A 15,575-nucleotide genomic window follows, 5' to 3' on the forward strand; every position below is an offset into this window, starting at 1 on the left:
TTCTCCAAACACGATTTAAGCAAATCAAATGGGACAACAGTGTACGAATGCTTTGTTTATCTCACATTAAACTACAAATAAAGATCTGGTTTTTGGAGGATGCAGCTCTTATCCGACTGACTTTATTTCTTAGTCTATTTGCATAAACATTTGACCAACTTTGAGGAGGTTTTGGTGGTGAGATGCCGTCTCAGACAGCTCTTCACAGATGTTGAGCTTCTCCAGAGGAGGGATTTATGCAACTATTCCACGCACAGGCTGGTAACTGCAATGTTTGTCTCCATTTTGAGCATTAAATGCATCTGAATTCCCACTTCTGGGCAGTGCAAGTCCATAACCTCATGATTACAATGTGTGGATCGTTCATAAATCAAATGAGGAGGCATGTTATTGTAACTATTATCTATACACCAGTGGTTCTCACACTGAGCTATGACCCCGAACGCCACACGATCACAGTGATAGATTGCGTGATCTATCAGATGGGTCATCCTGCAGGTAAGGCTGCATGTGTATGAGTCGTCATAAATGAGGAGGATAAAGTGATTATTGGTGGATTTGATGAAACGCCGTGACAAGAATCAGCTTCTCTCCAAATTTTAGCGAAATTCAGATTCTCATATGACGTGTGCCGACTTTGTCGTTTATGCATTAATGTTAAAAATCTATTTCACATTTCTCTGTATTAATACTTCATTTTGACAGCCCAGATAAAAAATCACTCAAGTGGTACCATATAGAAGTACTTTGGATGCTAAAAGAAACTTAACTTTGACAAATTACAACTAAGTTCAATCAGTGACTGATTGACTTTTGACTGATTGACTTGATCTTTGACTTCAAAGGGAATTTAGAAAAAATAAAAGAGGATAAAAACATGTGCAGGCGACATCCCATCATGAACAGCAATCCTGGCTTATTCCTGCTTTCAGGTTATAATAAAACACATTTAAGTTTCGGTTCGGGACGAGTGTAGAGTACAAACAGAGCAATAACGGCAAGATTAGTTTAGCTTAGAGCCGACTAAAACACGCCTTCCTGTTGTCCTTCGTTACGCTGCAGTGTGACACGATTACCGACATCTTCAGACAAGGTTGCAACATTAAGTACAATGACAAATTCACAGCACGTGTGTGACGGGGAATCTGTTTCCCCCCATCTTTAAAGAATCCTTTCTCTTCTTAAAAACATCAGTGTCCAGAACTCTGTTCAACAGATCCTTGTGTGAGGTCATTATCCAGTGACCATTTGAATGGAGACCAATAATCAACAATAATAAATAAATATGTAGCGACACAGGCTCTGAAAGAACACAACGAAAGGTTCGAAATCCTGCTGACCAGATCAGTTTGAGGCTGTATGGCGCCGACGGAGCTGCTGATTAACGCTGGCTGCGTTTGCAGGGATTTATCCTCAGGTCGACTTGTTCTAGTCCAAGAGGCAGCAGGTAAGTTTGAAGTCACTGTTCTTGTCTTAGAGAGATCGTTTCAAGGTGTTTTTGGCCTCCAACACCACCGACATGAATGCTGGCAGTCTTTTTTTTTTTTTTTTTTTTAAAGTTAGTCTCTGCTGAGTCATTTCAGCTAGGAAAAACAATGGATGGATGGCGGCGTCCGGCCTCGGTTTCAGCCGTTATACTGCTGCTGATAGCGCCGGTTCAGCTCGCGCAGCTCCTTCTCTCGCACCCTGCGGGCTTTGTTGGATTTGGTGGAGCGGCTGGACCGCATGGACTGGGCCGACTTGGTGCTGTGGCAGCGCGAGGAGGCACGCTTCAGGAGGTTCTGAGATATACAGCGCTGCAGGTTCTTCATGGAGGAGGAGGCCGCCATGGTGACGATCCAGGGGTGCTTCAGGGCCTGGCCGGCTGTCAGACGCTCGCTGGGGTCCACCGTCAGGATGCGCTCCACAAAGTCTTTGGCGAGGTTGGACACACTGGGCCACGGCTGCAGAGGGAGACACAGGTAAGAGATTCATCACTGACTGCTAAAAACTGGTTGGAGATGGGTCTAAAGCTGCTTAAAGACAGGTCAAGAGCTGGTTATGGACAGGTCAATATCTGGTCATAAATAAGTCTATAGCAGGTTAGAAACAAGTCTATAGCTGGATAGAAACAAGTCTATAGCTGGATAGAGACAAGTCTATGGCTGGTTAGAGACAGGTCAAGTGCTGGTTAAAGACTAGTCCATGGCTGGTTAGAAACAAGTCTATACCTAGTTAGAAACAAGTCTATAGCTGGATAGAGACAAGTCTATGGCTGTTTGGAAACAAGTCTATGGCTGGTTAGAAACAAGTCTATAGCTGGATAGAAACAAGTCTATAGCTGGATAGAGACAAGTCTATGGCTGGTTAGAGACAGGTCAAGTGCTGGTTAAAGACTAGTCCATGGCTGGTTAGAAACAAGTCTATACCTAGTTAGAAACAAGTCTATAGCTGGATAGAGACAAGTCTATGGCTGTTTGGAAACAAGTCTATGGCTGGTTGGAAACAAGTCTATGGCTGGTTATGCACAGGCCTATAACTGGTTAGAGACAGGTCAATTGCAGCTTATGAACAGGTCAATAGCTGGTTAGAGACAAGTCCATTGCTGGTTAGAAACAAGTCTATAGCTGGATAGAAACAAGTCTATAGCTGGATAGAAACAGGTCTATAGTTGGTTAGAGATAAGTCTATGGCTGATTGGAAACAAGTCTATAGTTGGTTAGAAACAAGTCTATAGCTGGTTGGAAACAAGTTTGTTGCTGGTTAGAGACAAGTCTATGGCTGGTTGGAAACAAGTCTATGGCTAGTTAGAAACAAGTCTATAGTTGGTTAGAGATAAGTCTATGGCTGATTGGAAACAAGTCTATAGTTGGTTAGCAACAGGTCAATAGTCTGTTAAAAGACAGGCCTATAGGTAGTTAAAGAGACAGGTCTGTAGTTGTCCATTATAAAGGTGTCTTGAGTCCTTCTCTTTAGAAGTGGATTGATACTAGTTATCCTTGTGACTTGGGAAACAAACCTAAATGCAGTGAGCTGTTAACAATTAGCCGGTGATCACTTGCTAATGACTACTAAAAACTCCTGTTTTGTTTTTTTTTAAAAAATCGCTCATATTAAACTGTGACACAACATCAGGGTTATTTATAGGTTTTGGACATAGACCAGTTTTGTTGTTTGAATGCCAACAGTATTTTGTTTTATTGTTTTACTTTTAAAAGTTACAAAAGTACAAAATTTACACGAAAATTCTTTTAAAGCAGGAAAATGTAAATATATAATCCAACTTCAACAGCAAAGAGAAAATTAACCTAATTCAGACTTGATGCAAAATATGAAAAGCTATTATGTCTGCAGTCTGATGCAGCACAATAGTTGCATCATGGTTTAACTTCTTCTGCTTCAGCCCTCTCTTTCCTGTTTCTGGTCTAAAATAACATACTCTAAACAAAATAAAAGTCTCCACAACTGCAAGGGCTATTTGTGCAACTTTAGTCTCTATAGAGAGCTGAGACATGCGAGATCACCACAGAAGAGTCAGAATCAAGATGTGTGTTCCCGTTTCAGAGTAAATTCACCTGAAACATAGTAGAAAATGTAAATAATCTCCTAATAGAAAACCACATTACTTTAAGTGAAAACCTGATGATAGCAGCCAAATTCATCCAAGAACCAGTAACATCTGATGAGGAACTGGTTGCAAATATTTCTGCTTGGCTTTTATTAATCTAAAGAGGTTTTATTTCATAGTGTGCATGTGAGTGTGTTAGAGGAACACAATCATTTCTTTTCTCACTGCAGGAATTGAGCTCTAATGATCAGAAAGACTTTGATGATCTGAAAAGATAATGGGGATGATTAAAACTGAACTCTTCTGTAGGTCAGTCACTCATCATCATCTCTGAGGAATCTTGTATATCAGAGGTACTGAAATCATTTCAGCTCAGACATGCAGCATAATCTGATCTGATGGGTACCAGGCCAGGAAAATGATGGAACGATAACCTATAAATTATAATCCCCCCCCCGCCTTTGTTTTACTTTTGAAGAGTACAAGTATCTACTGAGCTTTGATAAATGCAGTGTCAATACATTGCTTGAGTTTATCATTTCTATATTTTATTCATTTAGTTATATTTTCATTTGTTTCTTTTTTATTTTTACAGTAAAGATAATATTTTAATTTTCTGTTCATTCTGATATTTTACACATTTACTCATAAAATGTCGACAAAAACTTACAAATTACAATGGATCTACAAAACCCACAAATCATGTAATCATATCTAGATGTATCTGGGAGTGAAATTAAGACATAAAACATAGATCAGGTTCCCCCCTGCCTTGGAAATGTTTAATATTTAAACATAAAACAACCTCATGATGATAATTATAGAGGTGAGCTTGAGTCTGAAGGATTTAGGTTCAAGTCCCAGGTGCCAGAACCACTGCGGGCCCCTGAAAAAAGGGGGCCTAACTGGTCCCTTGGTGTTGACATGTGGTAGCCCGCTCTCTGGAGCAGTGTTGGGGAACCTTGGTCCTCACCCTGCAGGTTTTACATGTTTTTCTGCTCCAAAACACTTGATTTAAATCAATGAGTCACTGTGCTGAGATTGACACGCTGTGGGATTCATTTGATTTGAATCAGGTGCATTGGAGCAGGAAAACATCAAAAAGTTGTAGCAATGTGCCGCCAGAAAGACTAGAGTTCCCCGACACTGCTCCAGAGCTTCGTTTCCACCAAACACGACACATCCGGACGTGACGGTTAACTAATGTACAAGCTGGAACACTACATGGTGATGAGTTTCGTCTGTTTCCGTCGTTTGTCGCCCCGCCGTGTGTCGAGCCCATTAGACCAGTACCCCAACAGAAGGATCCCCAAAAGGTAGGCGGGGCCACATCGAATATCAGGGTCACCTGACCCGCACCAGTTGGTGGAAACGAGGCTCAGATCTACAGATGGTAAAATGTGGAACCCTGTTTCCCAAGTGAGCATTAAAAAGGTAATTATTAGGGGTGGGAAATAGAATAAAAAAATTTAATAATCGGGTTTTTCTTCACAATTTAAATTGAATCAGCACCCACAAAATCGGCATCGAAACAGGACAAAAGCATATCGACACAGCCCTACTATTTATTATCAGCTTCATGCACATATGACTGGAATCCGCTCTCTTACCTTTTACTTGACTTGCGTTAAAGCATTTTTATTTAAATCAGAATTTTATTATGATTTTATTGTGATTTTTGCTATTTTCTGCTTCCGTTGCACCGTCTGTAATGCTTTATGTAAAGCACCTTGAACTGTCTTGTACATGAAAAGTGTTTTGCAAATAAACTCGCCTTCAGAAAAAAAAAGGTTCCAATTGTCTTCAATGTTATTTTCATGTTTACAACTGGTGGGCCAGACTCGACCCTCTGGCAGGCCAGTTTTGGCCCCCAAGCCATATATTTGACACCCTGCTGTACAGAGTGAATTTTTGGTTTGATCTATTTTAATTAAATAATAAATAAAAAAAATCTGCTGCTTAGGTAAAACTAAAGATGCCGCATTATTTCTTAAAAAAGGAAAGAAAATAAAAGGCAGTGATGCCGTTTCTAACAGCCAATAGTTTAATCTAAAGCACAGCCAGTAAAAGAAACCTGGACTTCTAATGAACAGCTGAATTATTCCTCCATAAGCAGCCGTAGCGCAGCGAGATAAAACATCTGAAACAGAGTTTTGTCTTTGGACACAAGATGGCAGCAGAAGCACAGAGGCAGAAAGAGCAGCGCCAGTCCGGCTGTAACGTGAGCTCTGAACTGGCAAGTTCCACCCATGTTCGGCTCTCCTGTTAATTCATCTCGGTGGGAGTTTTGAGCCTCTCATAATGTCTGAACTGGATGCATTTAGAGGATCGTAGCCCTTCTGTTGGGCTCCTCTTGTACGATTCTCATTTCCCAAACTAAAATGTCTTGAAGGAAATGTAAGAAAGTGAAACCCTGGCCAGTACAAGAGACGGTAGTGAGTCAAACCCTCTACTCAGACAAGAATTAGGAATATCAGCTGCGTGCCTTTCCACACACACAAACGGATTGCACACAATGTCCTGCTGGGCAACCAGCTGCGTTTTCAGTCTCCCAGTACACGGCTGACCCCCGTCTTCACGCAGCAGGTAAATCTGCAGGGCTGGCTGAAGATACATGACTCATATAAAATACTTTGACATACATTTCTCCCCACCTACAGCGACGTCTGGGCTCTGACTAGTTCCTGGACTGCAGCTGTAAATGCGAGCGTTATTTATCACAGCTGTTGGGCCTCGTGTCCCTGGGGGGACGCGCATGCAGGCCGGGCTCCACCACGGCTCCTCCAATCAGTGTTCATAAAGAATAGTTTTAGGAGTTTTTCCAAGATTATCAGGAAAAAAAAAAGAACTGTGCACATAATTCATGCACATAAAGTATATTTTAGAAACAGACTCCACCATCTATAAAACGTTGTTTTAGTTGCAGAAAAGCTTGTTGAGGCACTCTGGACCACGAGCCAACATCCATCTGAGTCCGGTCTTCACAGCTCACTGAAGCAACAGTTCTGCAGGCTTTCTGAAGGTTTCTCTTCAGACCCTGGCTTACTCGTCCTACCTGACCATTTTAAGAGGAATTCCTTTTTGCTTTTTACCAATTTAACCATAATTTTAACCATAAAAAAGGAGTATGAGTTAAGCAATGTGTCGGTGTTGCATCCACATGTAATTAAAGACAGAGAGCCCGTCCTAACGGGATGTTTGGCGGCCCGACACGAGGACACATCATTTGCTCTTTAGTCACATCTGTGCCAACGATATCACCGTCTGACAGGCAGAAAACTGGACAAGTGGAAGACAAATGATGGCGTTTAAGGGACAAAGAAAACAAAACTATTCATAGCAGAGGATCTGAAGGTGATGTCCTAAAGAAATGGGATCAAATCCAGCAAAGACCTGAACCTGGACCTGAGAGATACATCTGGAACGCAAGTCGATCCATCTACTGTTGGCTGAAGCCTAATCAGAAATGGTCTCCATGGAAACGTGGCTGTCAATAAGCGGTTCTTAGAGAAGGGGAGCAGGGAGAAAAGGCTGAACATGTTACATGACACCTTGTGATGGATTGGCCACCTGTCCAAGGTACACCTGGGATGACTCCTGGGATAGGCTCCAGCTTCCCCGCAACCCTTTGTCAGACTAAGCGGTTCCGAGAATGAATGAATGAATGTTGCATGACAGAAGAACTGGACTAAAGCTTAGCGATGGCAGTTCTGATGGATCCTCCCCAGAACCTGGACCTCAACATTACTGAAGCAGAGTGGGAACATCTGGACAGAGAACAGAACAAAGGGAAGAAAACATCCAAAGAGCAGCTTTGGAAAGTCCTTCACCATGTCTGGAATATTGTTCCCAAAGACTGCTTAAAGAAATGTCAAGATATTTAGTCCCATATAAATATATATATTTATACAGTAAAAGTCAAAAGTCTGGACACACTTTCCCATTGAATTTGATGGGAAAATGTGTCCAAACTTCTCACTGTTAGTGTACATATAGGATTATGAGTTCATTCAAGACTTTTATGAAGTACCTTTAAACAGTAATTTCATGTATTTTGCTATAAGGTGACCTTGAGTGTCATGAAAGGCGCCCAAAAATAAAATGTATTATTATTATTGTAGCAAAGCACCGATTAGATGGAAGTAAAAAAAAAAAACAAAAAAAAAAACTCTTTATGCCATGACCAGTATGAGAAAAGACTAGATAGGACACCTCCTCGTGTAATACACCTTCATCCATCCAGAGAAGTTAATGTCCGATACGACTGACTGTTTTACCATCCATGTCACGCTTTGTGCTCGTAATATACAGATTTGTGGTTTAAACCAAAGCTGCTGCTCTGTTCTGTGTAGCAATCAGAAATCAATGCACTGATTTAAATCAGTTTATTACTCTGATTTAAGAGACTTCTTTAGAGTTGGAAGAGGACAGATTTCTGGGGTGATCTGAACCATTTTAGTTCTCTTTTTGGTAGTTTTGTGCTTCGCGTGTGACCAACATATGGAACGTCTTTTCTGACATCTACAGGACAGATAAGGGACCATGGGGCTTGAGGGATGCATGGAAGTACTCCATGTGAACAGTTTACACAGAAAAAGGGAGAACTGGGAGAATTACATAACTTCCCAACGTTGAAACTCAGCTCCAAACTTGTTTTGATGTCATGCTAACATTTATTATGTATAATCTGGAGTTGCTGTTGCCCTGCAACAGACTTTTATTGATCGGTAAGAGCTCAGAGAAGAGACAGCATTTCCCTTTATGGACTTGCCTCACACGCTAGTACCTGACACACTAGCCATTTTGAACACACACAATGGCTGACTGCAAGAAAGATACCAAAAACCAACATTGGACTGACTTTTACTGATCAGTGAGAGCTCAGAGAAGAGACAGGATGCAAGAGGGATGACAAGCTAGCCTTCAATTGGGGGACCAAATTGAGAAAATGTGGCAAAGTTCAATAATGGGGCTTTAAAAAGAAAAAATGAAGTTGTAGCTTGTGTTATAAAAATGTTGCTACAACTATGCAACCCCCTGAGCTGAAATGAGTTTCCTCCGCAGGGTGGTCGGGCTCTAACTTAAGAGATAGGGTGTGAAGATCGGTCATCTGGGAGATCAGAGTAGAGCCGCTGCTCCTTCACATCGAGAGGAACCAGTTGAGGTGGCTCGGGCATCTGGTCAGGATGCCTCCTGGACCTCCCTGGTGAGGTGTTCCAGGCACGTCACTCTGGGAGGAGACCCTGGGGAAGACCCAGGACACGCTGGGGGGATTATATCTCTCGGCTGGCCTGGGAACGCCTCAGGATCCCCCCCGCAGAGTTGGCAAATGTGACTGGGGAGAGGGAAGTCTGGGCTTCTGCTTAGGCTGCTGCCCTGGTGACCCGACCACGGAAAAGTGGTAGAAAATAAATAAATAAATACACCAATAAATAAATAAATATGGACGGATGAGTGGATGAATAGACGGATGAGTGAACGGATGGATGAGTGGATGGATAGACCGATAAGTGGATGGATGAGTGGATGGATGGACTGATGATGGATGAGTGGATGGATGGATGAGTGGATAGTTGAGTGCATAGACGGATGAGTGGATGGATGGATGAGTGGATGGATGGACTGATGATGGATGAGTGGATGGATGGATGAGTGGATAGATGCGTGCATAGACGGATGAGTGGATGGATGGATGGGTGGATGGATGGACAGATGAGTGGATGGATGGGTGGATGGACGGATGGATGAGTGGATGGATGGACTGATGATGGATGAGTGGATAGATGAGTGCATGGACAGATGAGTGGATGGATGGGTGGATGGATGGATGGGTGGATGGATGGACAGATGAGTGGATGGATGGGTGGATGGATGGACGTATGAGTGGATGGATGGGTGGATGGATGGACGTATGAGTGGATGGATGGGTAGATGGATGGATGGATGGAAGAAGGGATGGATGGAAGAAGCGATGGATGGATGGATAGATGATGGATGGATCAGGGGATGGATGGACGGATGACTGGATGGATGAACGGATGAGCGATTGGACGGACGAATGGACAGATGAGTGGATGGATGGGTGGATGGATGGACGTATGAGTGGATGGATGGGTAGATGGATGGATGGATGGAAGAAGGGATGGATGGAAGAAGCGATGGATGGATGGATAGATGATGGATGGATCAGGGGATGGATGGACGGATGACTGGATGGATGAACGGATGAGCGATTGGACGGACGAATGGATGGATGAGTGGATGGATGGATGGATGAGTGGATGAATGGATGGATGAGTGGATGGATGAGCGGATGGACGGACGAATGGATGGATGAGTAGATAGATGGATGGACGAATGAGTGGATAGATGGACGGACGAAGAAGTTAATGAAATGGACCCGATACCAGGCCCACAGTCTTAATTGTACAATTCCAAACTATATTTTCATTTTTGATTTCATTTTTCTACTTTTACCTTATAAATATGACATTAGTTACAGTTTTACTTCATTTACCAATGAAATGGTGTATTATTACATATTAAATGTCTGAACTTTCACCTGACACACTAGCCATTTTGAACACACACAATTGCTGACTGCAAGAAAGATACCAAAAACCAACATTGGACTGACTTTTACTGATCAGTGAGAGCTCAGAGAAGAGACAGGATGCAAGAGGGATGACAAGCTAGCCTTCAATTGGGGGACCAAATTGAGAAAATGTGGCAAAGTTCAATAATGGGGCTTTAAAAAGAAAAAATGAAGTTGTAGCTTGTGTTATAAAAATGTTGCTACAACTATGCAACCCCCTGAGCTGAAATGAGTTTCCTCCGCAGGGTGGTCGGGCTCTAACTTAAGAGATAGGGTGTGAAGATCGGTCATCTGGGAGATCAGAGTAGAGCCGCTGCTCCTTCACATCGAGAGGAACCAGTTGAGGTGGCTCGGGCATCTGGTCAGGATGCCTCCTGGACCTCCCTGGTGAGGTGGATGGATGGGTGGATGGATGGACAGATGAGTGGATGGATGGGTGGATGGATGGACGTATGAGTGGATGGATGGGTAGATGGATGGATGGATGGATATGTTGGTTGTTTTAGGACTACTGCAATCTTTAATTGCATTTTTAAAAAGGGTCTTTCTTTTGCGTGAAGCACTGAGTTGCAGCTTGAAAGGTGCTAAAAATGACTATTCTACATCACTTTATGTGATTAACAGTGGAAAAGCAAAAAGTACAAGTCTGCAGAGCACAGATAATCAAGTTTGTTTGAACAACAATGCAGTTTGTCATTGTAGAGTTTTTCCCTGCAGGAGGTAGATGTTTTCAGCTAAATTCATAAAAATGCCACACACTGCATGGCCTGTAGCGACAAACCTACAAACAAGCTAAAAAGCACAGGAGACTATTTGGCAGCTAAAGAAACGGTAATGATGCAAACTGAATTATAATGCTGCTGCATATCTGTTGGAAGGAACTATTTGCTTCTACATGTTGATGGAACTCTCTTGTGCTTTTAAACATCAAAAAAAAAAAAGAAAAAAAATCTCAGAGCAGTTTAAAGTGTCAAAGATGTTTATGTTACAACACAAACAACACACCGCATCGTGCAAAAAATGCAGCATGTGCGATACTGATAGAAAAAAACGCTTTCTTCACTAACGCCAACTTTCTACACTCACATCTAGCTCCGCTTCAGATCGCGGTTATTAAATGTTTCGGGTCTGAGCTTATCTTACCTGTCAGGCAGAGAAGTTAAAGTCTGGACCAAACCCCGGAAAGCTGAGACGACTCAACTGCTTCTCATTAAATATTACAAAACTGCTGGCTTTTTATTTGCGTTGGAGTGGCTGCATGTGGGGGCAAACATTAAACCAAGGGCCTCTCTGAAAGGCTCGCTGGCAACATTAACCTCCCACGCCATGAAACAAAGGAACGGCCCGCTCAGCAGATTTTCCAGCTACGTGCACACATAAAGCACCGATCTATAATCTGCACAAGCTTTCAGTAAGCAAACGTATTGATTTGGAGTAGATAATAGAGGAAAGGGCAGAAGATGCAGCTGGAACTGGGCACGGGGAGTAACGAGGAGGGAAGTGTAGCTGTGTGGAAACTGTGTCATCTCAAGACAAGTTGAACTTCTTGGAAATCTGTTGACAAAGCCTCCTGCAGCATCAGGAATGCAGTGCGAGTGTGGGTGAAGGCTCGCTGGGCTACAAGCGAAGAAAAGCAGCGGTTCTCGCCTCTCACCTCTCCGGAGAAGCTGTACTTCCCCTTCAGGATCTGCCGGTACAGCCGCATGCGGTTGTCGTCCTCAAACGGCATGGTTCCGCTCAGCAGGATGTACGATATCACCCCCAGCGCCCACATGTCCACCGCGTTGGTATAGGGCTTCCTGACCAGGATCTCAGGGGCGATGTACTCCGGCGTGCCGCAGGTGGTCTTCATCAGACACTCGTCTCCCTTCTTCCTGCTGCTGGCCAGGCCAAAGTCGGTGATGATGATCTTGGAATCGGCTCCCGGGTGGTAGTACAGCAGGTTCTCCGGCTTCAGGTCCCGATGGGTGATCCCCAAAGCGTGGAGGTACTTGACGCCGTCCAGCACCATCTGCAGCACCCGCGTGGCGTCTCGCTCCGTGAAGGAGCCGCGAGCGATGATGCGATCGAAGAGCTCTCCTCCGGTGGCCAGCTCCATCACCATGTAGACGCGCTCGGCCGTCTCGAACACCTCCATCAGCTGGATGATGTTGGTGTGGCGGACACGTCGCAGGACGCACAGCTCCGACTCGCACACCTCCCTCCCCTCCCGGTAGCGAGTCTCTATCATCTTGATGGCGTACGGCTGCCGGGTGCTCTTGTGCTCCACTCGGACAACCCGACTGAAACTCCCACGGCCAATCAGAGCTTTGATGTCGTACTTCGCTGTGACCCTGGGGTCAAACTTGGCTCGGTACTTTGCCACCTTCTTCCGCTGAGGGTCCGACAGCTCCGACGGGTCCTTAGGGCGTTGAGCTGAAGCGGTGGCGGTGGCAGCTAGCGCCTGGGCTTGGTACGGTGTGGCGAAGTCTGGCTTGTCCCCTGCCACGCCGCCAGCGCCCACCATCTTGCTCCTGGTGCTATCCCCTCCTATGAAGTGCCTGTAGACATCTGTCTGAGGAGGTTGGAGAGGATCCACCTGAAAGAAACAGGAACAGACGTCATCACAGGAGCAAAATCCAGGAGAACATCTGGAATGTTTGGGATTCAACAGAACGATTGATACGTTGACGTCGTGCTAACGTCCGTTACTGCCCGTTAAAGACGGTCTTTTTTCCTAAGCTCATTTCCGCAGTGCAACTGGTGCCAAGAATTGTTCCTATTGTCCTCAAATACTGTTATATAACAACTATATATATATATATATATATATATAAAACAACTATATATATATATATATATATATATATATATGTATATATATATATGTATATATATATATATATATATATATATATATATATATATATGTATGTATATATATATATGTATATATATAAAACAGTATATAACAGTATAGTAAATATATAACAGTAAGACTTTAGCGCCCTCTGGTGACCTTTCTGACCTCTGGTGACCCTTGTGGTCAAGTGTTTTTTTCTTCAACTTGAGTAACTAATCTGCCCTCCTCTGCAGACCCCACTCTGAGTTCATTTCATATCTTTTCCATTAAAACAGCCCCAGTTCAACCCCCCCCACCCCCCTAGAAACCTCAGGATTCTGGTAGGATTATAACTGGATATAAATCTGGTTAAAAACTGTCGAACTGGAAGTTTTGATACGACTTTTCCTGGGAAATGGAACAACAGAAATAAACTGAGCTGAATTAAAGACGACCGAAAGACTAATGGTTTCCATTTAAACCAGCACGATTCGTCCCAGTACCAGCTTTCTGGATCCTATCCTTCAGGTCCTGTGGACTGAATCTGGACTGGTTTCAGAGCAGAGTTTTTGGACCCACAAAACTAAATATAATTATCCTGGTCTGAAAACAGTCTATCTTCTTTCTGCTTTTGCACAACATCTAACTTTACGCTTTTTTTCCCCCATCTCATTCACATGCAGATGTTTCTCCAACTCTTACTGGGAAGTCAAAGTGTCCATTACCTTTTTGACAAGGTCCAACTGAACGTCCCCTGGAGGCTCAGGGAGGACCTTACTGTTCCGGCAGCCCATCACATCACCTGGGGCACCTGCCCAGCCAGCCACACAGGCCACCAGGAGCCCTGCCTCATTACAGCAACAGCTGATCCAGCACACTCAGGACCTGCAACATCCAGGCTGTACCAACACCCACACCGCCCAGTACGCCCATTCAAGTCCCAGTGAGCTGGCAGAGGCAGCCAGGGGTCTTCAGCTGCAGAAAGTCCAGAAAAGACCTCCCAGAAGTTCACAGATCCATCATGTATGGAGTTCCCCGACTGCTGCAGCAACAACTTGTCTGTCGTTGTGGTGTTCCTACAGAAGGGATGGGGGGGGGGGGGGTCACCTGGTGGCGAGGACGTACCTCAAGACCCTTGAGGAACCAGCTAGAGCCTCATGTCAGAAAACTGCAAATGCAGATGCATGTAGCGTGAAAATGTGATTGATGAAGGTGGGAGTGGAGCGCCTGGGAGGTCGGGCTTCTCCACAACAGGTTTCAGTGGGGGCCCCTTTCAGAATAAAAGCATAAGCTCTCCTGAATCATGCAGAACTTCCATGGAGAAGAGGTCCATGAAGTTCAGGTTGGTCCACTGGAAGAAGCTGCAGCGCCGGCTTGAGCTGGAGGGGAAGGAGCAAAAAGAAGCAGGTTTTAGTCTGTGTCCTCCTCTGGGACAAACTCTCACTTATCCATCAAACATAAAAGTGTAAAATAACTCATTTATGTCTGAGTTGCGAAACATTTCAAGTCGGTTCAACAGCTGAAAAATCACCTAAAACATCCAAAAATCTCGCTTTAAACGTGACAAATAAAGCAGAAGCAGCGAAATTAAAGTTATTTCAGATGTTTTTGTTTCTTTTGAGCTCCGGCCTTGGTCATGTTAAAAGTTTTTCCCCGTAGCAGAAAACCTCCCACAGCAGTAAGTTTAATCCAGGACAACATCTGGACAAAGTTTCACAACTTTTCAACACAAACTTCTCCATCAGGTGTGAGAAGTGACTTTAAATCTCACCTGGAAAGTTTCAGATCAGAGAAGTGTCTGAACACCAGCTAGTCTGCTAGCAACAGGGCAGGACTGCCAAACCCAGCCTCCTCACCCCACTCTCACTCAGCTGGGCTCTCCATTTTCACCCCGGAGTTTCCCAACTTTTCCCCCCGGAGGACAAACACGTCCGACCCGCCACGGAGCTTCGCGACACCGTTTCCACTCGCCTCCGGAGGTCAGCAGCTCCTTCTGGACATTTCTGGAAGAGTGAAATGAGGACACAGAAACACGCAAAGGGACGCGGCTGGTCGCTTTTCTGGACGCTGTTTTTCTACCAGGAGGATCAGCTTCCACGGACGGGACGTGGAAAGAAACACGGGGGGATGCGAAGCTTCCGGTGCGCAGTTTCAAAGTAAAATAAAATAAAATAAAATAAAATAATTTTATATTTAAAAAATAATAAATGAAACAAGGGCTGGTCTGCAGTCTTGTATACATATGCACATACTTTTATAAAACTTATCTATTTATTCATTTATTTATTTCCACCACCAATGAGGTTTTTTTTTTTTTTTTTTACCTGTGTTTATCTGTTTATTCATCTGTTTATTTGTGTTCAAGATAGATTTAAAAAAAAAGTTATCAACAGATTTTCATGAAATTTTCAGAAGTTGTTGAAAATGTGAAAAGGAAAAACTGAAAAATTTTGGTGGTCATGTTTGGACTGTTTGGATCCAGGAATGTTTTTTAACTGTGACTCTTGGCAGAAGTTTGAACTTTTCTTGTTTATTTATTTGTTTAAGGTATGGGATTGCAGGATGGACTAATTATTACAACTCCTTCATTGATTCATTTTCCTAACCGCTTA

At 43.6% G+C, this 15,575-nt stretch overlaps 1 protein-coding gene across 1 annotated transcript; it reads right to left on the reverse strand.

Moving 5' to 3' along the window:
- Positions 1-729: 729 nt before the first annotated feature.
- pskh1 (protein serine kinase H1) lies at positions 730-14,959 on the reverse strand. Its single transcript, XM_079259250.1, has 4 exons — positions 14,735-14,959; positions 13,689-14,342; positions 11,797-12,720; positions 730-1,943 (listed from the first exon to the last, which is right to left on the reverse strand). Exons 2-4 carry the CDS (start codon positions 13,755-13,757, stop codon positions 1,626-1,628), a joined length of 1,311 nt encoding a protein of 436 aa, XP_079115376.1. The 5' UTR covers positions 13,758-14,342; positions 14,735-14,959; the 3' UTR covers positions 730-1,625.
- Between the last annotated feature and the right edge of the window lie 616 nt (positions 14,960-15,575).

This window comes from Telmatherina bonti (genome assembly GCF_933228915.1).
Source record: "Telmatherina bonti genome assembly, chromosome: 2".
Taxonomy (NCBI): domain Eukaryota; kingdom Metazoa; phylum Chordata; class Actinopteri; order Atheriniformes; family Telmatherinidae; genus Telmatherina; species Telmatherina bonti.